The following is a 27880-nucleotide window of genomic DNA, read 5'->3' as shown; positions in this document are numbered from 1 at the left end:
AATAAATATGTAAAGAAAGAGTTATTCATTCAAAGTCATAAAAATGAAAAGAGTGATTTTTACCTTTAGTCATGATTTTATTTTTACAAAAAATTATTATACTTATATAATTTTCATAACACAAAACTGTGAGAAGACAATACATGAATATTGATCCCATAGTTGGTAATACACAGAATGCTATGTTGGTGGACAACTGTAACCCTAGCCCCTGAGAGACTGAGGGATTGGAGGTGGGGATGACTAATTAGAGGTCAGCCTGGGCTACATAGCAAGACTCTGCCTGAAGAAGGCCTAACCTGAAAAACAAACAAACAAACAAGCAAACCAAACATTGATTAATGGGGACTAGAGAGATGGATCAGGCAGGGGTTGAGAGTACTCCCTGCTCTTCCAGAGGACCAAGGTTCAATTCCCAGCACCCACATGGTAGCTCACAACCGTCTCTAACTCCAGTTCCAGAGGACTCAACACTTCTGGCCTCTGAGGTCCCCTACACTCATGTGTACACATCTACATGCAGACATCCACAACTATACATAAATAAAAATAATATGAAAATTGATGGAAGTATTAGAAAGCCATTTAGAAATATCTGTGTTAGGTTTTATATTTATAGATGTTGCCAGGTTGAAGTTTCCATAGTGGCCACTTACCATATCCTACTTAATAATTAAAATAATGAGGCAATGCCTAAGTCTGCAGTCAAAAAAGCTGCCTCATCTTCTCCCAGGATTCCTCTCGGTGAGGTTTTTAGGAGTCTTAATATGTTCAGATTTACCTTTCTCCTCAGTATATATCTTCTCAAGGAACTACAGAAAAAAAAAAGGGAATCTCCTCATTAGAAAGCCACACAAAAGCTGTACAGCCCTCCTGCTATAATACCCCAGCTTAAAAGCTTCACTCTCACAGATTTCCTTACGCTAGACAAAATTTTTAAGTTGATAATTTGAGTGACGTTGGTCTTTAGGAAGGGGATGCTCAGCATCAGAAATGCTCTGAATTCACCCTCATCCTGTGCTCCAGCCTGCCCCAGCTCAGCAAAGGCTTATGCTGTTAAAGGCCTGGGATCTATCTGGGTCACTGTGGACAATGTATAGACACTGGTATATGTACATAAGAACATGTTCCCCTATTGTGGTGATATTTTATTTGTGCGCTAACAAATAAAGCTTGCCAGGGGGTCAAAGGACAAAGCCAGCCACTTTAATATTAAACATAGAGGCCAGGCAGTGGTAGCACACGCCTTTAATCCTAACATTCGGGAGGCAGAGATTCATCTGGATCTCTATGAGTTCAAGGCCACACTGGGAATAGAGCTAGGTGTGGTGACACATGCCTTTAATCCCAGCACTAGTTAATCACAGAGGTCTGGAGGTCTGTACAGACAGACAGGAAGTGCTAGAGCTGCGCGGAAAGAGGAAGTGATGTAGCTGGGCAGAGAGAGGAAGTGAGATGGCAGGGCACAGAAAGGTATATAGGTGTGGGTGTACAGGAACAGCTCTCTCTTGGGCTGAGGATTTCCTAGCGGTAAGAACTTGTGGCTGGCTTGTTCTATTCCTCTGATCTCTCAGCTTTCACCCCAACATCTGACTTTGGGTTTTTTATTAATAAGACTGGTTAGCAATTCGTGTTATACCCTATGACATATGTGAATGCATGTATACACAGAATTCACATACATTATGGGTTAGAAAGAATAACTGTTCACATATATTTAAGTGACAGCATATAAATACATACACATAGATATGTTTTGTGTGTATGTATGCCTATGTATATAATTTACATTTAATTATTTTTTCATTTTCTTGAGACAGGGGCTCACTCTGCAGCCCAGGCTGGCCTTGAACCCACAGCAATCTCCCAGCTTCAGCCTCTTGAGTGCTGGGATTACAACTGCTGGCCACATCTGACTTCATTTACTATAATGGATCCCCTCTTTTAGATGAAATGTTATCGGTAAGATAATAGCTATAGGATATAAGAAAAAGAGAAAGTGTGAGAGTCTGGGTGACTGGTGTCCTCAGAGGGCTCAGCTTTTCCCAGGGACACCATCTCTCTGGGGTTCGTGCTGCAGAGAGTACAGCCAGTGTGTCGGGGATGTTCCTGTCTGTCCCGGGTTGATCTATGTGTGCATCAAGAGAATGAACTAATGCAACAGGGACGGACCTGAACGGAAGAAAGAAGCTTTGGCGGTGTAAATAGTAAGACATATACAGCCCAGGCCTGAGAGTGTGGCTCAGGAAGTAAGAATGCCTGCTGCACAAAAATATGGATTTGAGTGGCTGACACCCATGAAAAAGTCAAGCATGACCAGACATGGGCCGGCATGCCTGGAACTCCATCATGGGGGAGGGGCACATTGGAATAGGCGACTCCCAGGAGCTCACCAGCCAGCCTAGCCAAAATAGTGAGCTTCAAGGTGAGTGAGAGACGCTGTCTTGAGAGAATAAAGCAAAGAGTGATAGACACCTCATGTCCTCCTCTGGCCTCAGTGGGCCACACTCTCTCACACACACACACACAACTTAAAAATATGTTTAATATATCACACAATAACAGTGTATGTATAATATATATATATATATATATATATATATATATATATATATATATCACAATAACAGGCATGGTGGTACATGCCTATAATCCCAGCACTGAATTGGAAACAAGAGGATCTTAAGTTCAAGGTCATAAACAAACAAACCCACCAAAAACAAATAAAGACATATATATATATAACACAAAAGTATATAAAATGTACAACATAATAAAGTATTAAACATATTTTACATACCCTACATATAAATAAATAAACTTATGTGGACTTTATATGCAGATCAAGTAGCTACTGCATGTATGTCAAGCCCAGTATATATATATATATATATATATATATATATATATATATATATATATATATATATAGAGAGAGAGAGAGAGAGAGAGAGAGAGAGAGAGAGTACAGAGTAAATATAGCTAGTGAGTCTGTCACTGATGCTCAGAGCTAAAGGAGACATTCCATTGAATGCTATGATGGAGTGTTTTAATCCTCAATCTCTGTCTCATGCTATAAACTTACCTAAAGCCAGGCTGGCTCTGCAAATGTTCAATATGTTCATTTATATGACATTAAATATAAGCCACTGTTAGTTCTATTACTTGGGAAATAGAAATCCAAGTCAGGTGTGAGGGCAGATCAGAGGGATCTGAAGTTCAGGGCTAGCTTCAGGTACATAATGATTTTGAGGCTAGCTTGAGCTACATAAGATCCCATCTCAAAACAATAACCATGGGGGTTGGGGAAGAAAAAAGAAGAAAGAAAGAAAAAGAAATCTAATGGGTCGTCCTAACAATATCTGAGTGCCTTGGCTCTTCTGTCCTCTGAGGAACCTGAGGGGTGTGTTGATGGACTGATTGTACACAACCTGCTGTTAGCTGTGACTTTGGTCCCATATGCCTATGTCCAGCTGTCTGGGTGCACAGCTTTGTGCTCAGCTGACCTCCCACTGTGATCTTCAAGTTGGAGGTGTGTGAGTGAGCCTGCACACTGTGGGAGAAGGCTGGAGTGCCCTTTACACACGACAGGTGAAACCTTCCGGAACAGGGAGAGGGCCGAACAGAAGCCTGGAGGCCTCTGGACAGAACTTTAACCACCATGTGTTTCCGTTAGAACAGAGCTCACACTATAGTGATAGAATTCTAAGTGCCAACTCTGTCCTTCAACCTGAAAGTACAGGAGGCTTAAAGAGTTCCTAGAGAACTCAGAATGTCTTAGGAACAGGCTGTGCTGGGCACATGCTCTGCACCTGGACTCCATTCCCTTTGGTCCCAAGGAGGGTGGACTTCAAAGCAGCGGGAAGACAGACCCAAAGGGCTCCATCTGGAAAGTGATGATGAATTTGTTTGTTTTTGTTTTTCAAGACAGGATTTCCTGGAACTCTCTTTGTAGACCAGGCTGGCCTCAAACTCAGAGATCCATCTGGCTCTACCTCCTGAGTGCTGGGATTAAAGGCGTGCACCACCACCACCACCCCACTCATAACATTGAATTTTTATTTGACCACTCCTTCTGGAGGCTTATGGATGCAGGGAGAGGACCATCTGGTTATGTTAGGTTACTTCTCATCCACAGCTGTCTTCTTCAAAGCCCTCAGCAGAGTACTGCAATAGGACTCTTCACTCACCCTGGGCATCCTGTAACCTCTGCTTAAAATGAAGTCCTTAAAGGTGGTGGTTCCATGCAGGCCTGTGAGCAGCTCCGCCTAAAAGAGCAGATTGAAGAGACGTTGGTGGGAAGCCGCTGTGCGGCCCCTCACTGCAGGCACCTCCTTCTCACGCTGAGGTTCATCAGTTAAGGAAGGAGGGCTTTCAGAGACTTCTGATTTGACCCTCTTGCCCATTTCTTTTTTCCTCACACTTGTATAAAGGATAAGCAACAGATTTTAGCAATTAAAAAGTTTTGACCTGGGGTATCTAGAAACTAAATTGAGAGAATCCATTCACAACTTACAGATTTTAATTTTTAATTTTTTTTTTACATTGACCTGGTGAGGGAATCAAATGAGGCGTCTCAGTGGCCCCACAATGTACATATCTTAATTGCAAAGGGCACACCGATCAAAACGGACTTGCTTCAGTCCCAAACCCTCGGAATCTTCCAGCACCCCTCTGATGTTTTTTTCTTTACATTTATTTTATATTCTAAAAGTGGAAGTAGAAATTCACATCCTGCAGTTCAACTCTCTAAGGTCACTTCACCATCCAAACTCAGTCAGTCACGTATAGTGAAAACTCTTGAGTTCCTGGCAAGACTGTCACAGTGTCGTTCGTCCCCTGCTAACTCACCACTGCAGCAGCCAGGACTCTGTGCACCAGCTAAATCCTCCCTCCGGCATTATTAAGGTGATTTATCAACAACAGGCGGGGCCTGGTGCTGGGAAGGATCATAAGTTCTAGGCCAGCTTGGACTACATAATGCAAGACCATGCCTATATTATAAAAAAATGTTGTAGAACACTTCTATCATTTTGACTCCTCCCTGTGTTTAGATCTCCTAATGAATAATTTTTAGTATAACAATTATATCAACCATATTGCCCAAGTAGAAGAGATGCTACCTCTTCATTAGCTGACAGACACTATAAATAGCTTTTGCTGTCAGAATAAAATATTATGTTACGAATTAAATTCCCACACATTTGGGCACTCCTAAACCATGCGCTCAGAAATTCTACTAAGTGTTATTTATATCATTTTGAAGTTTATTCAAGCATGTTGTGCTTATAGATCTATGGCAAGCCTCACTCCTAAAAGACAGTTTTTTATACCCAGCATTGGGAAACAGAAAAATGTCTACCCACCAGCTGTCCTAGCTTTCCGATCTGCAGAGCAGCTTGACAGGCAATTACTAACGAAACACCCACATCTGTACATGGTTTTACTTTTGCATGTGTTTCCCACCTAGTATTCAGAGATACTCTGGTCTGTTTTAAATGAGAAGAGGTCCACAAATGTGCTCATCAAGCTGGGCAGTAGTGGCGCACGCCTTTAATCCCAGCACTCGGGAGGCAGAGCCAGGTGGATCTCTGTGAGTTCAAGGCCAGCCTGGGCTACAGAGGGAGATCTAGGACAGGCTCCAAAGCTACACAGAGAAACCCTGTCTCAAAAAAACTAAAAAAAAAAAAAAGTGCTCATCAGAGTCCTGTGAAGCATGTGTCAACACCTCCCTGTTTCCAGAGCGACAGTGATGACCTTTGCTCCGGTAGATGCGTGTACACAAGAGACAGACAAGCACGCAGCTCATCTACAGTGAAGCAGGGCCACAGTCGGTGGTGTGGCTTTGCTGCCCTGTCACCTCAAAGTGTTTGACTCTTCTCCCCTCTCTTAGCGATTCTGTGGCAACTGACTTCTAGAAATGAAACTTCCCAGGTGCAGTTTTGAGTTCCTGGATCGTTCTCTCTGGCCGAGAGGAAACAAGTTCTAAACGTAGTTACCTGAAACTTCATGCCATGACACCAGTTCTGAGCACTGGGGTTGGTGGTCCTTCCTGGTCACCTGCCCTTTAAACCTTTATTCACAGAACACATTGTTCCAAAGAATAGTAGTGGGCTGAGGGCGGAGGCACACACCTTTAGTCCCACCACTTAGGAGGCAGGGGGATCTCTGTGAGCTTGAGGCCAGCCTGGTCTATGTATGGGGTTCTAGGATAGCCAGGGCTACACAGTGTCAAACACAAAATGTTAGGAGTGCTGCCCCAGTTGAGAGGCCCCGGTGCCTACCATGAAGCCAGAACTCAAGTCTTGCTTATTACGTGCTCCCCACAATTCACCTTGCCTTTCCTGTCGCTGAATCTGACACACACACACACCCTGAGACGTTGGGGGAACCTCTAACCAGGCAGTGATCATCTGTGGCTCAGACAATCAAATCTCAGCACATGTACCTACCTGCTCCCGAGGATGCTTTTCGAAGTCGGCGTCTTGAGCTTTGTGTGAGACCTTGGGGTCCACCAAAGGTTCATCCGCTCTTCGCTTCTTCCACAAGTTGGTCTTCAGATACCAGGCTCCGAACCTCATCTTCACCTGCTTCGGCTTACGAGGACTCTGGGGAAGGTGACATAATTCCAGGGTCGTTAGCGGCCAGTGCTTACTTGTTTATTGGTTGGTTGGACGTTTCCATAATCTAAGGCTCATCTTATGAAAGGCATGTCATTGTTTAGAATTTGCAGCTGGTCTATTTTACAAAGTTTCAATGTGCTTTGATTTTTTTTTTTTTTTACGAAAGAAGCATGAAGTATTCATAAATTAGGAAAACAGAGTAACGCCTAGGAACACGGCCTTTGCATGCAGACAGACCTAGGCTTGAACCCAGTAACTACGAGTCCATGGGCACACCACTAAAACTATTTCTCAGTGAAACAGAGATAACAGGTACTAACCCCGTAAGAGTGTCCCGAGGACTATAGGAGCGAAGGCGTGCAAAGCAGGTAGAAATCAAGTAAAAATCACATGTTTCACCTACGGCTGATGACCTTGAATAAGACTCAAGTGAACCAGACTACTAAGTTAAACTTACTAAGCCCAGCACTATGCTGAGCCCAGGGATCACTGTATTATCTTTGAGCAAATGGCTTCCTAGCCCTAAGCTTCTACCCCTTTAATGGAAAGAGAGAATGTGATGGAGGAGCGGATCTCACTCTCTTTTTTCCTGCGCCCACAGTTGTGCTCCAAGGATGTAAAGAGAGCTTCAAGCTGGCCGCAGCCAGACGCTGTGGACCACAATGCTGCAGACATCATGCTGCGAGCTGTCTTATCACAAATATCGATTTAACTCTTGGGTGGGACACAGAAACCTGGAAGCACAATTCTGTCTCTGTCCTCGAATTTATGTTTTTAAGATTTTTTTTTTCATGTGTGAGGGTTTGCCTGCATGTATGTAGGCGTATCACATGTGTACCTGATGCCTGTGGAGGCTGAAGAGGGCATTAGATCCCTGGAGCTAGAGTCACAGATAGTTGTGAGCCACCGCGTGGGCTTTGAGAACTGAACCCAGGCCCCTTGCAAGAGCAGCAAGTGTTCTTAACTGCCGAGCCATCTTTCTAGGTCCGTGTGTGTGTCTGTGTGTGTGTGTGTGTGTGTGTGTGTGTGTCTGTGTGTGTGTGTCTGTGTGTGTGTGTGTGTGCGCGCGCGCGCGCGTGTGTGTGCATGTGTGTGTGTGTCTGTGTGTCTGTGTGTCTGTGTCTGTGTGTGTGTGTGTGTGTGTGTGTGTGTGTGTGTGTGTGTGACTTGCTTTAAATTATGTGTATGTGTAGATATGTGCACATGAGGACTGGAGCTGAGGCGGCCAGAAGAAGGCATCAGTTTCTCTGGAAGTAGCGTTACAGGCAGTTGTGAGCTACCTGATGTAGGTGCTGGGAACCAAACTTGGGGCCTGTGGAAGAACAGAGCCATCTCTCCCATTCCTGTTATCAGCATTTAAACTATGTAATGGAAAGTGTGGGACGTTCAGGAGTTACACAGTTTGTCTAAAACGTCAAATATGGCAGCTGATAGGGGGCAGTCCCTCCTAGGGCTGGACTTAGCACCCTCTTTCCAAGCATCCTGACCTCCGTCCGCCTTCTAGAACACGCCCATCACACTCCTGCATTGGTTCCTCCTGTACTGCCTTCCTATACCTAGTTCATGCTATTTCTGGTCGTGTCTGCCCTGACCACCCCATTTAAAAGTCTGCAAACCCCACAACACACCTGTCGGCTTTGCCTGCCTGGCTTTCATAGCGGCACTGGCCACTGTCCGATGTGCTACATCTGTTTTCGCAGTCTGCATCTCTTTGCGCCCCTGGAATGCAAGCCTGGGAGGCTGTTCTCCACTGTGTCTCCCTAGCATCTGGGCCACTTAGGACATAGCAGGTGCTCTACAAATATTTGCTGAATTACAGTACTGTTTCTCAACTCTGCCACTGTTGACATTGGGGATTTGATCAGTCTTTGCTGAGGGGAGGTGGCTGGCCTCCTCACGGTAGGATGTCTAACGTTCCTGGTCTCTATCTGTGAGAGGTGAGTGGCAGACGCTGAGTGAGCTGAGTGAGGACAACACAAAATGCCGCCTGTAAACATTGCCAGATATCCTTGGGCGGGACGGGGAGGGTGCAACATCCCCCTCAGCTAAGAACCACTGGCTTAAAAGAAGGGAAACTGAGGATGGGGCAAAAGAGTGGGCAGAGGGATGGGACCCAACCGAAGAACAGAACTTGTTCATTTCCTAGTGACCTTCCATGATTCAGCCCAAGCATAATTTCCTCTTTGAAGCCTTTAACGAAGCTGCCCACACCCTATGCTTGCTGGATCGATCATTTCTCCTTACATGTGTACACACAAGACATCACACTGTTGCGGTTAATCATTGCCTGTTGACTTCGCTAGACTGTGAGTCCTGAGTGTATGAAGTAGGACTCCAGGTCTGTGCCATCTGCCACCGTTACCTTTGAACACACGGATGCTCAGAAATGCCTGTTGAATGAATCCATAAGCAGACGGATGAGTCGGCAAACAAAGAGAAGAGAAAAAGGGAAGAATAAAGGCACATGGTGCTATGAGGGATGGAAAGCAAGAATACGATCATCTTGACCAATGGACCTAGAAGGAAAAAACATCCATAGCAAAAGTGAACACATGCCCTCATCTAAAAGGAGACAGAGGCCCCCACAGGGAAAGGGGGCTTCAGACAGACAAATCCATGAGCAGAGCTAAGGTGGGAGAGGGAAAACCAGTTCTAAGGGATATCAGAGGGCCGAGTACAGCAGTGCTGGGAACTCCATGTGTGATAGAAACTAAAGACAGGGACCTGCATTTCCAGAATACAGACTGACTCTCTCCCCCACTTTCCACATTTGGAACACACACAAAAACAATAGCCTGCAAGACACTGGGCCCCAGTCACCAGGACAGTAATTCCTGGGAGAAAAGAGACGAACAAAATAAGTGCCATAATTGCCTGCCGACTGCAGAGAACGCGTCCCTAGGGCACGCAGGGATGGGGAGCCCAGAGGCAGCCTGGGGGACTCTCCGAATTGAGGAAACAGGAACCCTGAGTCCAGGGAGATCGAGGCAGCGGAAGTTAACAGCTCACAGCAGAACAGATGCAGAGGGCAGGGGTGAGGTGGGGTGGGGGGTTGTCCCCTCTCTGCACATGCATAGGAAAGCAGGGGTGAGGTGGGGTAAGGGGGTTGTCCCCTCTCTGTACATGCATAGGAAAGCAGGGGTGAGGTGGGGTGGGGGGTTGTCCCCTCTCTGCACATGCATAGGAAAGCAGGGGTGAGGTGGGGTGGGGGGGTTGTCCCCTCTCTGCACATGCATAGGAAAGCAGGGGTGAGGTGGGGTGGGGGGGTTGTCACCTCTCTGCACATGCATAGGAAAGCAGGGGTGAGGTGGGGGGGTTGTCCCCTCTCTACACATGCATAGGAAAGCAGGGGTGAGGTGGGGTAGGGGGTTGTCCCCTCTCTGCACATGCTCAGGAAACCACCCAAGATCAAGGGAAGAACCCGCTGAAGGCATAGAGGCCAAGTGCCTGGGAGTCGCATAGGGCTGGGGTCGGCAGCCTCTTCCTCCTGGAAGACTTCTATGTTCACAGGACCCCTGGGAAGAACACACTTAAGGTCTGGCTCAGTACTAGGAAATAATTAGCCCTTGGTTGTTTCTCAAATCTTAAAAGCAAGACCCCCAAAGACCAGACTTTTCCAAATAACTTGATTGTATCCTAGAACAAATCTCAAAAATGTCTATAAAAATGCATAAGTACCCAAAACACCCATTATGGTGGAATCTACAATGCCTAGCATCCACTCCCAAAACCACCAGACGTGGATCGATGCAGGAAAACATAGTGTATCTCGAGGAATGAACAAGATCGTGGGAACTGACACAGAGCAGATCCACGGGTTCTGAAGAGAAGACGGCAGAGCGGTTCCTGAAACAGCATCTCACACGTTCCCGAAGATGACGTGGAGGTATGGAAAGCAGACGCACATCGGGTGTCTAGACACGAAGATTGTAATTATGAGACAAAACCACAAATGTTTCAGGGGAAAAAAAGTCACAGAACTTAAAGACCTATCAACAGAAAAACATGAACAAAGGAGAAAACCCTTGAACAGAAGCATAGAGCCGGGACACAGCTTCAAGCCTCCTCATGTGCAATTCAAATGTAGGAAAAGACCGAAGAACCAAAAACAAACTTGAAGAACTTATGATCAAATTTTTTCTAAAGTTCATGAAAGAAGAACATTATACACACGTATGAAAATGTCAAAACACACATTATTTTGTACCAGTAATATATACTAATAATTTTAAAAAGCAAAACAAAACAATCTATGGTAATTATAAGTCCATAGATCGACGAGGCACAGTGAAGCCCAGCACAATAAATCTGAAAAGAAAGGTGTGAGTGAGTGTGTATGTTCAAAAATATCGACAAAAAGAAAAATGTAAAGTGACCAAAGAAAGCAGCACATTCGGAAGAACAGGTCAAGCATCTCATCGGGTGCATCAGAAATAATTCAGTCAAGGCAGTGGAGCGACAGCTTCAGGATACTGAAACGAAAGCAAACGCTGTGAACCTAGAATTCTGTACCCACAGAACACTGCGTGTGTGTGTGTGTGTGTGTGTGTGTGTGTGTGTGTGTGTGTGTGCGTGCGCGCACGCGCGCACGGATGTGTGTGTCCATGCATGTGTGTGGGTGGAAGTGCACGCGCTTCTGCTCACATGTACAGGGCAGAGGGACAGCTCTTCACCAGTCCTTACTTTTTTTTTTTGTTTTTTCGAGACAGGGTTTCTCTGTGTAGCTTTGCGCCTTTCCTGGATCTCGCTCTGTAGACCAGGCTGGTCTCGAACTCACAAAGATCCGCCTGGCTCTGCCTCCCGAGTGCTGGGATTAAAGGCGTGCGCGGCCGCCGCCGCCGCCGCCGCCGCCACCACCACCACCACCACCACCCGGCTCAGTCCTTACTTTTTATTGCTTGAGTAAGGGTCTCTCTGCTGTCCACTGCTGAGATGCCAGGCTACCTGGCCCCGAGTTTCTGGGAAAACCTCTACACACACACACACACACACACACACACACACACACACCCTGATGCCACCATGTCACCGTAGGAGAGCTGAAGTCTCAGACGCGTGCTGCTGTCTGGTTTTACATGGGTTCTAGAGACTTAAACTCAGTTCACTGTGTTTATGCATCAAGCACTTTAAAATTGCACACACTCGGCCGGGCGGTGGTGGCGCACGCCTTTAATCCCAGCACTCGGGAGGCAGAGCCAGGTGGATCTCTGTGAGTTCGAGGCCAGCCTGGGCTACCAAGTGAGTCCCAGGAAAGGCGCAAAGCTACACAGAGAAACCCTGTCTCGAAAAACCAAAAAAAAAAAAAAAATTGCACACACTCGATTCTGTTTTTCTCTTCGGAGAACTAAAACTACATGGTAAGACGTGTGGAGAAAAAGATTACAGGTGATTCAGAGCTAATTAGAGATAATGTGCTGTTTTTGACTGTGAGGGAAGACACTCCCCCTCAAGACAGGCACTTAAGTCTGTTGCTCCCTCACACAATGAGGCAGGTACGTTTGTTTGCATCGACAATTGAACAGAAAGTTCAAAAGATCGTATTGTTGGGGCTCCCCATGACATTCTCTTCAAAATACTGCTACAATTCTTCTTTCTCCAGCTTCCAAATTTGGAGCAACATTCGTTTATGTTGGGCAGGAATGTGATCAAGAAAGGTGCTGCGGGCTGGAGAGAGGCTCAGAGGTTAAAAGCACTTACTGTTCTTCCAGAGGGCAGGGGTTCATTCCAGCACCCACTCTGTTCTCTCAGGGAAGGCTGACCATCCAAGAAGAGCTTGTCCTGCAGAAGGTTGACATGGACTCGTAACTACCTGTAATGCCAGGGGATCCAATGCCCATGGCCTCCACAGGCACCCCCCCATGTGTTTATATCCATACACCCACCCCTAAAAATAATTTTTAAAAATTTTTAACAAAAATGATGTGTGGTCAATTCGATTCAAATAAGAACTCTTTGGGCATAAGATTTACAATGGTCACAAACATTATTGTATTACTCTTGCTTATAAATAATAAGCACTCATTAATATTCCCATAGATGTTACAGTTTTAACATAGGAAACACATATTCTCTGAAAGTGGGTCATCAGTAACAATTCCAAATGATATGTCCCCTTCATATAAACCACTATGATAAATATTTAATATTAATTCTCTTATCAAATATTTATTTAGTATGATGACACTCTGAGAGGTCTACTGTAAAGAGCCAGAGCCCCAGAGGACCAGAAGTCAAGAACACTGAGGGCTTTAACACAGCTCAGTTTCTTTAGGTTTTCGCTTGTTTTCCTGTGGTCGCCTGGGTTCTCTGGAGCCGCCTCTCATGGTCTGGTTTATGGCACAACTCTGCCTCCTGCAGTTAACTTAATCCCAAACGCTTTTTCAGCTCTCACCCTACCTGGTTTCGCCTCATCGCCGGAAGTGCATCACAGCTGCGTCTGGTCTGATAGTTGATGTCAAACTGCTGCAGAATGAACTCCTCATCGATGGGCGAACTTCCCTACAAGGACACTGCAGGGCATGAATGGAGGGCAGGTGGCCCGGAGCTCCCTGCCTCCTACCTCATCTCAGGAGGTGCTGACCACTCCTGGGCAGCAGGGAGTTTGGAGGAAAAGACAATACTCCAGAAGCATTCACTGGGGACCAAAGTACCCGGGGACAGGATGGCTTTGGCAATCTGAGAGACCGCTTTGAACCTGCAGGAAGTCATGAGTCCCCAGGGAAATACTGTGTGATCAAAAGCAAATTTCTCCAGCACTTTGTAGCAGTGACATTTCTAGAGCACTTTCCATATGTATTTAAAAAAAAAAAAGTGCATGTGTATGTTGCTATGCATCTATGCCACATGTGTGCAGGTGTCCTCAGAGGCCAGAAGGGGGCGCTGTATGCCCTGGAGCAGGAACTGGGGGCAGTTGTGAGCTGCCATGTGGGTACTGGGAAATGAACCTAGGTCCTCTTAGCCACGGAGCCATCTGTCCTGGCCCTCTTAAGGGGAGCTGTCCTCTCCATGACCCAGATGAAATATGCCATTTCAAGAATATTCTGTGCTCAGAGTAACCCTGTCCTTTCCTGCCCCTGGACACAGTGGGTAGGGGCCGAAACAGACACACTGAGTGGTTCAGCAGGGTGAATGTTATCCTGTGACGTGGCCTAAGACTGGAGGATAAACTAGAGTCAGGAGAATTCCACTTTGGCAGATAAAAATTGGGAAACAGAGAGGATGAGTCAAAGTCGGAGATGAAGTAGCATTTATGGAGAGGAGCCATGAATCAGTCAGAGCCCTTGAAGGGCCACAGCAGGGCCAGAACAAGACTGGGATGGTAACGAGAAGAAACAGAGCAGGCACAATCGATGACGTGAAAAAAAAACTCAGTAGCGTAGAAGGAAAAGTGTGAACTGGTGCTGGAGACTCACACCACAGCCCCGTGTGATATAAGGAGAATTTAGGGACATACGGGACTCTGGTCACTGAGATTGGAAACACAGGAAGTTGGCAGAGTGGCTGAAGTGCCGTCTCGGGGCTGGTACTGCGGTGGTGTTTTGTTTTGTTTTCCTATTATACGAAGAACTTTAATGACCTGGGTTTCTTCAGACCCTCCCAGGCTTCTTGCACTCAGCCAGCTGTGAAGATGAACTGTGTGTAAGCCAACACTGAGGGAGCTGCCTGGACTGGGGGACAGGGTGGCTTGGCTGGCAAATGTCTGCCGCGGCACAAGCTTGAGGACTTGGGTCCCCAGAACCTGTGGAGAAGAGCCAGGCATGCTGGCGTGCGCTTGAAATCCCAGCATGGGCAGACAGGTGGATCACTCGGGTTTGCTGGCCAGCGAGGCCAGCCTAATCGGCAAACTCCAGGCCAGTGAGAGACCTGTGTCAAATAAAATTGTGTTTGGCATCTGAGGAGCAACATTTGAGGCTGTCCTCTCGAATTTGTGAGTATACATACCATACACCTACACACCATGCACATAGGAGAGAAAGAGAGAGAGAATGAGAACTAAGGAGTTTTGCATTTCAAATATCAAAGCTCTAGATCAGAGTCCTAGAAAGACTTTTTGGAGAAAGTCATCCCATGAAACAGTTCCCAGGATTATCGTTTATCTTCTCCAGAAATTGACTTCGTTCTTTTTCTCTTTTTTTAACCTGAAATTTAATGCTCTGTCCTGGTGTGAGTGCACACAGGATGTCAAATGCCACGGCACGTATGTGGAGATCACGGGGTAACTTCTCTTCTTCCACCGTGAGTATCCCAGGAATCAAATCCAGGCCCTCGGGGTTGGTAGCGAGTGCCTTCACTCTCAGAGCTCTCTAGCCAGTACCCCGTCTGCTCCATCTTCAGAGCCTCATCAAATCCTCCATCCCACCTGACTTCACCGCCTCCTCTCCCGTGGAAAGTGGCGCTCTTCCAGCCACCGGTAAAGGTGTGTGCCACCACCGCCCGGGGCTGTGGATGGTCCTTTAAGGAGAACTAAAGTCTGGGGCTTGTTTCTTATGATCTGCCATAGCTGTTCTGTGACTCATCTTCTCCCCTCACCAATGCAAACTTGTGTGTGACGTTTGATGTTTTTCCTGGTTTATGACAGTTCCTTTTATCTTGTTAGAGAGGACGTGGGACCCCAGGTGAGGATGAGGGGTGCTGCTCAGGGGTCTTGGGCAGAGCACCTGGGATTCAGCTCTCATTCGCAAGTAGAACAGAAGGTAGGAGCGACAGTTACAGAGAAGGGATGCTAGGTCACTTCTTCCAGAAGTCAGGAAACAGGACCAGCAAGAAGGAAGGCTCAGTGGAAAAAATGGCTGATGATCGGAGTGATTCTCTAAATCCTCATGAAGGCTGATGGAGAGAAGAGACTCCACAAGGCTGTCCTCTGACCTCTGTCCTCCACATTCTCATTGTGACATGCACACACCCACACATACATACCACACACAATAATAACAACAACAATAATAATAATTAATGATAATTGATGTTTTCAAAGGCAGACACAGACTTCTCTGCTATGCAGGAAAGCTCTATGCAGCCATCTTGGAGATGTTCCCTAAGGATTCTTAAATTTCCCACTCAGGTAGAGGCGTCTCCAGTGGTAGAAATGAGGAAGGGGTAGGGGCAAACAGTCCCATACAGCCAGACTGTGAACAGGAGTGCCATGGGTAGCAGGTAGTGAACATCATCCCCTTAATCACGGTGGTCAGTTCTGACACAGGCACACAGCCCATGCAGTGACAGGAAGCCCTGGATTCTGCCCTGTCGGAAAAAGGTTTCTCTCTCCCCACCAGGCCTCACACTGGTACAATGCAAGCCTAATTAATTTTGGCGATGACTTGGCATCCCTTGGGGGAAACGAGAGTAAAGTCAGAAAGAGGGGTCAGCAAGACTTGAGGACAGCACCCAAGAGCAGGTTAGCACTAGATGCGATTGTGCCTGGGTCTCCCAGGGCTTCTGGGTAATTCTCCTTTCTCCTTTAAACCCGCCGAATTACATTTGGGTCTGGAGGATAGCCACTTGCTAACGAAATAGTACTAGATAAATACACAGACTAGGGCTGGCCCTATGGCCCCGCTGGTAAAGGTCCTTGTCAACAAGCTTGATGGGCTGAGTTCAATCCTCAAGACCCGCATGAGAGAAAGAGAATCAACTGTCACAAGTTGTCCTCTGTCACTGTGATATGTGCATGCATACACACACACACACACAGAGAGAGAGAGAGAGAGAGAGAGAGAGAGAGAAATAAATAATTAAATAAATGTAATGAATATGTCTATAAAATACTTTGACTAAAAATTACTAATGCATAAAAAATCTGAGAGATGTAATACTGGAAGGTCTTAAACCTGGGGAAAAACATCGGGAAATCAAAAAACTCGGCAGAGACTTGGGGTGAGCATCGGTAACTGCGGTTCTTGGTGAAGTCGAGGAAAGCCCTGATGACCGCGGCAGAAGTCTCACGCTTCAGAAAAGCCCCTGAGTCAGCACAGCTCACAGGCACTCACAGCCAAGTGTGTCTGGGAGTGTGAACTGAAGCGGGAATGAAGGATGGGGAAGAGTCCTGCCACTAACGTGGGAACGGAAGCTTCAAAGCCACGTCCACGCGAGCATAGAAACATCAATATTCAAATTAGCTCCAAAGCTTACAAACTTTGCAGAAGTTGCCGGTTCCCAAAACTCTCTACTGTCGGTGCCGGTACAGACCGATTCCAATCCGACTGACGATTTGAGAGTTTGACTCTGACAATGCTTACTAGAAGCGACTTGGAGCTGGATGCTTTTCTCCAGCACTAGAACCTGAGCCCAGGGCCCCCCTCATGCACTGAGTGTGACTCTTGCACACTGAGCAACTTTGGAGTCCCTGCTAACTTACAAGAGCTGTGGCCCAGTGGCAGAAGTCTCGGACTCCTCTGCGTATGTTGTCATGGAGGAGACTGTCTTTATAGAGAGAATTCGCTTCGCTTGGCTTTTCTTCACAAAGCCACTGGCCTGAATGTGACACCGGCATCTTCTTGGGTCTAAAGACAATGAGATCATCAAAGGATTAAAGACGGGGATCGATGACTCCCAGTGAATCCCAACCGGAATCCCTGGAATGAGATCAGACCTCTCAAGGTCTCTGAAAGGTCATGTGAATTATAGCTTCAAAGGCCACATTCCCCTCGTCATGCTAGAAAGACAAGTGTGTCATGGCTAGTTATACTGATCAAAACCTCAGAACATTAAATCCAGTGTCATGTTGCCTTTTAAAGTTACGAGTGACACGTATTGATACATGTGCCATGTAGAAGGCGCTACACTTGAAGTTGACCTGTAATCTTAAGAAGACAGAGAACCATTGACAGTACTCTTTCCTCCCTGTCTCTCTGTCTGCTTCTGTCTCTCTGTCTCTCTGTCTCTCTGTCACACACACACACACACACACACACACACACACACACACACACACACACACACCTCTGATGTCCAGTTCATCGATGTCTGGTCGATTTTAGCTGTCTGATTCTCTGTTCTGTTGTGAAAGGCTCTCACTGGAGTTTCTGTATCTTCTTTCTATCCTCCCAATCCTGAATCCTTTATTTAAATTTCAGGCCAAGGGCTCATTGCTAAATATGAGTATGAGCATGTCAAACACAGTCACCCATCATGCAGCTCATAAGGTTGGGAGCCGCTGTGGAGGATGACGCTAAGCTTCGGGTCCTTCCTCCTCTACTTCATAAGCGCTGAGATTACAGCCACCTACCACCGAGTTCTGTTTATCTGGTCCCAGAGATTAACCCCAAGGCTCTGTGTGCCCTAGGCAAGCACTCTTAACTGAGACACAACCCCACTTCACATATCCCTTCCTGAGTGAAGCATTCCCACAGGATGGCCCCTCAGCCTACCCTTTTCTTCAGATATCCATGTACTAACTTGTCTCCCATCCAGTTCAGAAATATTCCTTAAGCACCAAATATGTGCTGGAGATTAAGCATTAGAAATCAGTATTCATGAAAAAAAGAAAAAAAGAAAGAAATCAGTATTCAGCCGGGCGGTGGTGGTGGTGGTGGTGGTGGTGGCGGCGGCGGCGGCGGCGGCGGCGGCGGCGGCGGCGGCGGCGGCGCACGCCTTTAATCCTAGCACTGGGGAGGCAGAGGCAGGTGCATCTCTGTGAGTTCAACACCAGCATGGTCTACAAAGTGAGTTCCTGGAAAGGCACCAAAACTACACAGAGAAACCCTGTCTAGAAAAACTGAAAAAAAAGAAAGAAAGAAAGAAATATCAGTATTCAACTGTAAATACAACCAAAATCCCTGTCTTCACATGCCTTCAACTGAGCAAGATGGACAGACTGAATGGGGGATGGGGCAGACAAACATGCCAGAAGCTCAGGAACGGTGGAGAGAAAAAGTGACGGGCAAAGGGCTGGAGAGGATGCAGAGAAGAGGCTCATTTCTACAGAGAGTCTCCCTGCTAAGTGACACCGAGCACAGACCCAGCAGAGGAAAACACCAGACCACTTAGCTATGAGAGCGGACGAATATCAAATATGAACTATCCAAGTGGACGAATATGAACTATCCAAGTGGACGAATATCAAATATGAACTATCTAAGTGGACGAATATCAAATGTGAACTATCCAAGTGGACGAAGAATATCAAATATGAACTATCCAAGTGGACGAATATGAACTATCCAAGTGGATGCAGGACACGTGCAGATCGGCGTGACTTTAGTCAGCACCAGGGAAGTGACAGCCAGGTGTGTGAGGGGATCTGTTAGGCTCCGAGTGACAAGCGAACTCCAGGACCAGTGAAACGGCTCAGCAGCTGAAAGTGCCTTTGGCCAGGCTTGAGAACCTGAGTTCAATCCCCAGGACCCACGTGGGAGAAGGAGAGAACCAACCCCTGCGAGCTGTCCTTGACCTCCAAGTGTACCCTGTAGCACACATAACCCACACAAACTAAAATAAACTAAAACGTTTAATAAAATTAACGTCAAAAAGGGTCAGGGAAGTGGCTCCGTGGCTCCGTGGGTAAAGCACTTGCTGCACAAGTGTGAGGTCCCACGTTCAAATCCTCAGAAGGCACACCAAGCTAGGCTGAGCAGCAGGAGCCTGTAATCCCAGTGCGCTCACACGGAGGGAGGAGGCTGAGACAGGAGACTCCCCAGAAGCTCACAAGCCAGCTGCAAACATCCAAGAGACCAAAAGACCCTGCCTGAAAGAGGGTGAAGGTGAGGAGCCACACCTGAGGTTCACATGTATATGTCTGCCCTGGCATGCATGGTCATCCCTATAACAGAGAGAGAGAGAGAGAGAGAGAGAGAGAGAGAGAGAGAGAGAGAGAGAGAGAGAGAGAGAGAGAGAGAGAGAGAGAGAGAGAGAACCTGTGTGAGCTTTTGAAACATCAAAGCCCCACACCTAGTGACACACCTCCTCCGACCAGGCCTCACCTCCTCCGACCAGGCCACACCTCCTCCGACCAGGCCTCACCTCCTCCGACCAGGCCACACCTCCTCCGACCAGGCCACACCTCCTCCGACCAGGCCTCACCTCCTCCGACCAGGCCTCACCTCCTCCGACCAGGCCACACCTCCTCCGACCAGGCCTCACCTCCTCCGACCAGGCCACACTTCCTCCGACCAGGCCTCACCTCCTCACCCTTCCCATGCTCTAGTGACTAGACATTCAAACATATGAGCCTATGGGGCCATTCTCATTCAGACCGCCACACAAGTTCATAAGCTATTTTGGTGACACTAACAACAGACAGTTTGACTTCCTGGAATAGACTAGTAGTGCTAGTAATACTAGTAGTACTAGTAAAATAGTTGTTCACAGACTGCTGTTGTTCTAGAAGCAACTGGTTACTATTTACTCACTATTTACTGAGCTGTGGAAGGCAGAGGAGAGAAAGGAGTTTGGTTTCCGTCTGTACCGTCTGTGATGTTAATTCCAGGTCCAAGGACAAATCCTGGATTGCACACTTGTCAGTGGCCAAGATCACTTGGGTGTGAATGTACAGGGGAAGACATCAGAGACCGAAGTACTTCAAGATTTAAAACAAGCAAAACAGAACAAAACAAAAGACAGCCAGCGCTACATAGGAGACCCTGCCTCAAAATAGATAAATAAAAATAAATAAATGGAGGAACCAGTCAAAGCACTATGAGAGGACCATGAGATAGGAGGAAACTAAGGGAAAAGAATGTTCCAGAAGCTAAAGGAAGAAAGGTCATGAGGCTGGGTGTGGTGGTTCACACGGTAATCCCAGCACTGGGGAGTCAGAGGCAGAAAGATTGCCATAAGGCCAGCCTGGTCTACATAGTGAAACCCTGTCTCAGAGAGAAAAAGAAAATAGTGTTATGGGAAAGGTGAGGTCATCAATTGTGTCAGTTGCTATGGAAACAGTTGTTGTGTGTTAGTGCGTTAGGTCCCAGGCAGAGCCCCTGTCCCCAAATGATAGTGCTGGTGACCATGTCCTAAACAGAAGGACTTTGGCCAGGTAAACAGAAGGACTGTTAGGTAAACAGAGGCCTGGATTCAGTTACTGTTTACCAGGAACCTTCTTCAAACCAGCAGGAATCTCTTTTCCTTTAGCCAGCCCCAAAGGCTGACTTCCTCTGGCAAGAAGGACATCTAGTTCCCAGTCGATCCGAGCAGCCTGAATCCGCTCAAAGCCCCCATCCTGTTCACCGTCATATCAAATCCACTTGCTTTCCCTCCCCCCCCCCCCCAGACAGCTTTGGCAGTTTGGCGGCCAATTAAACCTTTCTACCCGTGCGGCGGTCCAGTCTGGTGCTTCGCTGTACCCTCGATGACTATGTGGTGGTCAGTGAACACTTGTTTAGTAACCGTTAGGGTTTGAATGGGAAATGCACCCCCGTCAACTCCGGTATTTAATACTTGGTCGCTAGCTGGAGCTGTTCCGATTTATGGAACTTCTGAAAGGAAGGTAGAAGAAACTGTTGGGGGCAGGGCTTGAGGGATAGAGCCTGACCCTGCTCTTGACCCAAGCTCTCTACTTCCTGCTGGGCTTCCGGTGGCAGGCAGCTGGAGGACGTTCCTGGTGCCTTGGCTGTGAGTCTGCCCTACCCCCATGTCTCCCCCGCCATGATGGACGGCACCCTCTCGAACTGTGAGCTGAATAAATCCTTTCTCCCTGACACTGCTTCTGCCGGACATTTTGTCAGAGCAATAGGCCACGTGGCTGATGGAGCAGCAGAGGTGTCAATGTGACCTTCACCAAGGGCAAGGTCACTGAAGGAAGCTTGACTGCTGTGGGATCAAGAGGGAAGTGAGTTTGGATGCCTCCTCCCTTCAAAGGTTCTTCTCAGAGCAAAGGATAGAGGATCTGGCCAAGGGAGCTTGTTTTCCAGGGTGCTGGTGTCACCTCATGCTCTGGTAGGGTCATGGAGGCCTCTGAAGAGATCAGGTGCTAATCCTTGGAACTGTGTGACTCTCCTTGCGAGGAGTCTTTGCAGGTGTGATTCATCCACACTTCTGAGACCGGGAGATTATGCTGGATTATCTCGCTGGGTCACACACCATCACTGGTGCTCTTGAAGGACAGAGAGAGGAAAACTTGACACACAAGAGCGGGCCACATGAGGACACCAGACAGAGACACGGAGCTACTACTGGCCTTGAAGTTTGGAACGATGTCGTCACAAGCCACGGAACACCAGCAGCCACCAGAGACTAGAGGGGGCAAGGAACAAATTTCCCTGCAGCCTCTGGGGGGAACACAGCCCTGCTGACATTTGAGTTCAGCTGTGACAGTCATTTCAGACTGTAGGCCTCAGAGCTGTTATTAAATGTTGGACAAACACTTCTACTGTTTTCAGACACCATTTGTGTTGAAATTTCACAGCAGCCAAAGGAAAGGAATGCATACGCTAACAGCCCAGCTCACCTCTGTGAAATGACATATGTCCTTTATGATGTGCTAACATTAATATATTACTGTTGGACTTCTTCCGAGTGGGTGGGTAACCAGCTTCCACTTGTTTGCAATGTCTGACCTTAGAGCAGTGGTTCTCAGCCCGTGGGTTGTGGCCCCTTTGGAGGACTCACATATCAAATATTCATATTACATATGAATAGTTCACAACAGGAGAAAATTAGTTATGAAGTAGCAGTGAAATAATTTTATTGTTGGGGAAGGTCACTGCAACATGAAGAATGATATTAAAGGGTTGTACTGTTAAGAAGGTTGAGAACCACTCCCTTAGAGATTTTAACCACGTAGATTGCCCACAGTGAAAGCCAGATGCTGCCGTTATCATCGTACTATATTGTACATTATATCTCTACATACAGTGTTCCTCTCTTCCAAGTCCAGGTTCTGAGCAGCTTGAAAGACAGTATAAACAGTGAGGACAGAAGCCAAAGCTTCCCTTCTGTAACAAGCAGCTGCCATGTTGGTGGATGTAGCGTTAGGTCCAAGAGGACTTGTTCACTGAAGACCATAAACCGGCAGACTCTCCTACCCAGTCCCCACCGGGGAGGACTCTCCGTCCAGCACAGAGAAGGAGAAGAACTTGTGCTCCCCATGAGTCCTCCCCCTCTCCAGTGGGAGAAGGGCAGAAATGAAGTGAGCAGCTCTCTCCCCAGATACACCAGAGAGCAAGAAATGCAACAACAACAGTATCCTTGTCACCCAAGGTCCCTCGGTCACCCTCCTCCTCAGCACCCACTGGGGAGCTCATCCAGTATCCCAGATCTATCTGTGTCAATACTTACCTTATGTCGACATTTACATTATTAAATGTATAATATGGGACTGGGGGAGCAAGGGCGTGCTACAAAAGAGTTTCTACTAAGTTTCATACTTTGGAAAGTTTCAGAGAAGGAAGCAACTGTGGTCCTGGTTTATACCGGCAAAGATGAGCAGGCCTTCCAAACAGAAGATTTTATGATTGCTTTAGATGACAAGCAGGTAGCCAGGTGTGGTGGCCCAAGCCTGTAATCCCAGCACTCTGGAAGTCGAGGCAGGAAGATGAAAAAAAAAAAAAAAAAAAAAGGCTAGCGAGCGTGTCTTTGACAATTCCCTGTGTCATGCATATGTGCACACATGTGCAAATGATTTTCCAACCAACCACTGGGCTGCCATGTTGAACAAAGTCAATTCATGGGGTTTTTTGCCCTCATCTTGTCAAAGAAAAGCTAGATGGGTGGCCGTGTTTGTACATCCATGGGAGCCAAGACTTGTCTTCCTCCGCAAGTCTTTATTGCCAGTGCTTCTTTAAAAGTCTTCTGGATACCCAGGGGTGGAGGCCCGGAACTAAAATCCCAGCCTCGGGAAACGCGGGCAGGAAGATCAGGCACTCTAGGTCACCCTTGGCATCATAATGAGTTGGAGGTCAGCCTGACCTAAATGAAACTGGGAGGTGTTTTGTTTTGTTGTTGTTGTAACTAGCAAAACAAAAAACCCAAATGAGCAAGATTATTCTAAATATGATAAGGCCATCCTTATCATAGATGTTTGTTAGGGGACAGACGTCAGCAGTACTCACAGGCACACTTGAGAAGGGCGTTTTTCTTCCAGCTTTGTGGGTCCCTTCGTTAACTTCCTGGTATCCTGACGACAAGCCCACGTGTCCTCCAGCTTCCTCTCGGGGTCCAGTGCCTCCAGCACCTGCAGTAAGAGCTACAAAGAGAAAGCAGACTTGGGGTAGGAAAGGGGGAAGACTGCAGGAAAGGGGGGCCCAATTCTATAACAAATACACAAAGTCGCTTCTCTGATGTTCCTTTTCGAATGCCATTCATCGAGCCTTGCAATGGGTACTGCCCTGCAGACTGTCTATCACCCGGCCATTGGGTGCTCAGGCTGTGTTATGGTCCCCTGCAGACTGTCTATCACCCGGCCATTGGGTGCTCAGGCTGTGTTATGGTCCCCTGCAGGCTGTCTGTCACCCGGCCATTGGGTGCTCAGGCTGTGTTATGGTCCCCTGCAGGCTGTCACCTGGCCATTGGGTGCTCAGGCTGTGTTATGGTCCCCTGCAGGCTGTCTGTCACCTGGCCAATGGGTGCTCAGGCTGTGTTATGGTCCCCTGCAGGCTGTCTGTCACCCGGCCATTGGGTGCTCAGGCTGTGTTATGGTCCCCTGCAGGCTGTCACCTGGCCATTGGGTGCTCAGGCTGTGTTATGGTTCCATCTCCTCTAGACAGACTATGCCTGTGAGCCTCCGCCAGGCCCCCAAAGCTCCAGAGCTTGGGGTGTCTCTGCTGGACTTCTGTGGTTCTTGACTGCTGGTATCTCGGGCATCCCTCATGCTCTCTATGAATATGGTGTCTGCATTTTCCTCTGAAGAACCACCTCACTCACGTGCTGTGGGGAATACCACAGCCAGTAAAGTGCTTGCCTTGCTAGCCAGAGAGCCTGAGTTCACCCCCAGAACTCACGTTAAAAAAAAAAAAATCTGGATGTGGTGCACACTTGTAATCTTAGGGCTAAGGTAATAGACACTCGCCTGTCTACCCAGCTCAGTGAGTCCCAGGCCAGTAGGAAACACTGTCTCGATAAAATCATGGTCAGAACCCAAGGAACAACAGATGAGGTTGTCTTCTGCCCCTAGTACACAGGCACAAACGTGCACACATATCTCAACACACACAAGACCCCCCCCCACACACACACACACAAAGAGCCAGCTCTCCCTCCCCATTCACTTGGTCCTAGTAGACCTAACCTCACCTCCATTCTCAGGAAGACCACACCAGAGCCTCAGTGACTACCTTATGGATGCAGCAGGCTCCTGAATCAAGTGGACCCACGGAAACTAGACTGTAGGATTGGATGTTTCCGGGATCACACACACAAAAAAGAAGTGTCGTTTCTTGGCTGAGGTTCTGAAGTCAAACCTAAACTGGAGATGCAGGTACCCGGCTCAGCTCCATAAACAGACCCTGCCTCCAAACAAAGCTTAGGAGACCTACTTGGGCGAATCAGGCAGGGAAGTGAGAGCCACGCCCCTGTGCCGTGGCCATGTGCCACGAGACGTGGTATAATCACCTCTTTATCTGAGACTCAGACCCTCTGGCTTGCCAGACTCAGTATGGAAAAAGCCGGGGAGAAAAATCACTCATCAGAAATTTCAGCTGGAGTGGAATGGGAGCGGAGGAGTGGGCTGCAGAGGTGTGGGGGGGGAGTGGCAGGCTAGAGGGTCCCCAGGGCCAGGCAGGGGCTGGGCTTCGCAGAGCGAGAGGGGGCTTTGAGCAAGGGAATGGCGCACCCCGACTTGCCTGTTTAGCCCCGGACAGGCTGCAGGGGTGGGGGTGGGGAGTCACTCCTGCTCACCCCCTGCCTCATCACTCCTGCTCACCCCCTGCCTCATCAACAAGGTAACTGTGCCGAGGGCCCTGGAGATGAGTCAGGAGCAGCCCTGGACACTGCTGTTCCTGTTCAGGCCTGGCCTGGGCACTGTGGTGGGTCCACAGCCCTCATCCCCCCATGGCGCTCAGATTCTTTATCCATTTGTTAGCGGGTCCTTACAGAGGTCTCTTGGCCCTGGGCTAAACAGACAGAAGCGAGACTGGGCAGTTCCCTGCGTGGCTTCTTGTACCTAGAAAGTATCAAGGCAAAGTCAACTGAGAGAGCTTGAGACGGGGAGAGCCGGAAGTGCCTGTGATGGACACTCGGGTACAGGAAGCAAAGGTTAGCTGTGTGTCCCACCATTTGCGTTTCCTCAGTAGAAAAAAGGAAGGCTGCTCAAAACTGGTTAAGAACCTTCACCTGGGGGTACAACCTCCTCTCCTATGAATAAGAGCTCCAGGGTCTCCTGGGCACCCGGAGAGAATTGTTTTCAGGCTCCCCAAGAGGTCCCCCCCACCTTCAAGCTCAGACCATCACCTCAGCAGGCAGAGCTTCTTCCAGATGCGGGTAGAGAGCCAGGGCATGCAGAGCCACGTTATCTTCCACGTCCTCGAGAAATGCCTTCCTAGCTTGTGAGAGCTTGGACAACAAGGCTGCCCCCTTGGGCAGTCCATTCTGCCTCTTCTTGGGGGTCGCTTGGGGAAGTCTGTGATGAATATGAGGCAGAAAGACATCCTTGGGGCGCTGGCGTGGGCAGCAGCCTTTCCTGAAGTCATCCAGTTCCTCTCTCACAAACACCCAGTGCTGGCTGTTCAAGGATCCCGGGAACTTCAGCCTCTTGTGTTTCGAGCAACACTTGGAAGGCAAGTTCTCCAGGTACCTGGAAGACAACAGGCCAGGTGATGCCCATCCCAGGATTTAGGTGGGAGGAGGGTGGAAGGAGGCTGGCCTCCAACTATTGTGGGGTTTAGGGGCGGGAGAAGCAGACGAGGAGTCACAGGAGGCTGAGTTAATCATGCTAAGCAAGCCCCTTCCTTACGTGTTCTGCTGGGTCCTCACAACCTGCTCCCACCGCCTACTTAAGTAAACCACTGTTCTGGATGGAGCTGTACCTTTGCCTGCACACATGCTCAAAGCATCCTCTGTGCGCGTGTATTCTAAATGCATGTGAACAGCAGGAGGATTGCCTGCTTAAGGCTAGCCTCGGCTACATATTGAGCTACTAGCCTTTCTGATTTTTAGGCTTGCTGCCTTATTTCCATCACCACATTGAAGCGCCTCTTCACCAGCTAAAACTTACTCTTATAAATCCTCCCTTTCCTGCCCCACCAACTCCACAAAGCAGTGACCTGCCTTGCCAGGACCTCAAGCAATCTCCCACCAAGGGTTCTGCTTGAGCGGAGCCTCCAGCTGGAGGGCTAGAGACTCCGGGCATCCACGGATGCCTTAAGCTGAACCAGGGGTCTCAGAGCATCTGTTCAGAGAGCTGGCTACCCCCAAGAGTGTGTTGGAGGCAGGAGCTCAGAGGCCTGGGCTAGGACAGCCTCCCTAGTGGCCACTGTGTGCCACCGTTTTCCTATCTGGCCTGGGGACTTTCAACTACTTCTCCTACGAGTTGTGGCAAAAATCAAACAAGCGCATCCTTTGCGGGGCGGGGGACCCAGCACTGGGCCTTTTGCTCTATTGCAATAGTAAGGGCAATGGGGATACTGAGAAAGGCAGCTCCTTTCTCAAGGAGCAAGGACCATGTTGGCCCCAGCCCCGGGGATCCCGGCTTCCCCGATCAGCAGCGGCGTGAGCCCCAGTGGCACCGCGCTTACCGCCCGCGGTTCCGGTGCTCCTGCTGCAGCCCGAGAGCCAAAGTCGTGGGCTGGAGCCTCTGCCCACGCTCCGCCATGGCGCCGGCGCCGGCTGCAGGACCCCTGCCGGGTCGTGGGTGGCATGTCCCGGCACGGCTTCCCAGGTCGCTAGGAGACCAGCACAGCCCTGCTCTGCCCGGACCTGCCCAGTTTGCCCCAACTGAGGCTTCTAGCAGCACGACGGGGTGCGCTGACTTTCTCCCGTGTGCAAGGGGAGAAAGTAAGGATTCAGACCTGGATTTGGTCAGATTTTCCCGGTAGAAAGGGGCGTTCATCTCCTACCGAGAAGTTTACTGGAGACCGGAGGATTTTTGTTCGCTGGTTTTTTAAATAAATATTTACTGCAGAGAAGCAACCCAAGAGGAAAGAGAGGGGAGGAGAAAGGGGCGGAGGAGCGCCAGCAGGAGCTAACTGGAGAGGCTCTGGCACTGCCTCTGTCCCAGGCACTTGTATCTCGCCATCAAGTGATGTCCAGCCAGGGTCGCTTCCAGCTCTTGTGTTTTTAAATTCGTCAGCTTCAAACCACTCGGCACACCCAGTCTTACCGTGCTGCGGGCCTGGAAAGCAAGGTCTCCTGTAAACATCAACTACAGGAGAATGTGTTTCTATTTTATGTTT

The 27880-nt window shown here is 48.3% G+C and overlaps 1 protein-coding gene across 5 annotated transcripts; it reads right to left on the bottom strand.

Moving 5' to 3' along the window:
- Nucleotides 1-56: 56 nt before the first annotated feature.
- Nucleotides 57-27624, bottom strand: Fam47e (family with sequence similarity 47 member E). Of its 5 annotated transcripts, none has more exons than XR_006061617.2 (10): nt 27224-27623; nt 25941-26283; nt 23606-23739; nt 16978-17122; nt 13020-13121; nt 12321-12401; nt 6453-6608; nt 4191-4268; nt 657-812; nt 57-299 (listed from the first exon to the last, which is right to left on the bottom strand). XR_006061617.2 is itself a non-coding variant. In XM_042257640.2 (10 exons), exons 1-10 carry the CDS (start codon nt 27535-27537, stop codon nt 295-297), a joined length of 1389 nt encoding a protein of 462 aa, XP_042113574.1. In that variant the 5' UTR covers nt 27538-27624; the 3' UTR covers nt 57-294. The 5 variants fall into 5 exon arrangements, 4 of the variants coding, with proteins under 4 accessions (XP_042113574.1, XP_006987303.2, XP_076402748.1 ...); XM_042257640.2 differs by having other exon boundaries at nt 782-812; nt 27224-27624; XM_006987241.4 differs by having other exon boundaries at nt 57-812.
- Nucleotides 27625-27880: the final 256 nt, after the last annotated feature.

Source organism: Peromyscus maniculatus, chromosome 10 (genome assembly GCF_049852395.1).
Source record: "Peromyscus maniculatus bairdii isolate BWxNUB_F1_BW_parent chromosome 10, HU_Pman_BW_mat_3.1, whole genome shotgun sequence".
Lineage (NCBI taxonomy): Eukaryota > Metazoa > Chordata > Mammalia > Rodentia > Cricetidae > Peromyscus > Peromyscus maniculatus.
This window is presented reverse-complemented; position numbering and strand designations above follow the sequence as displayed.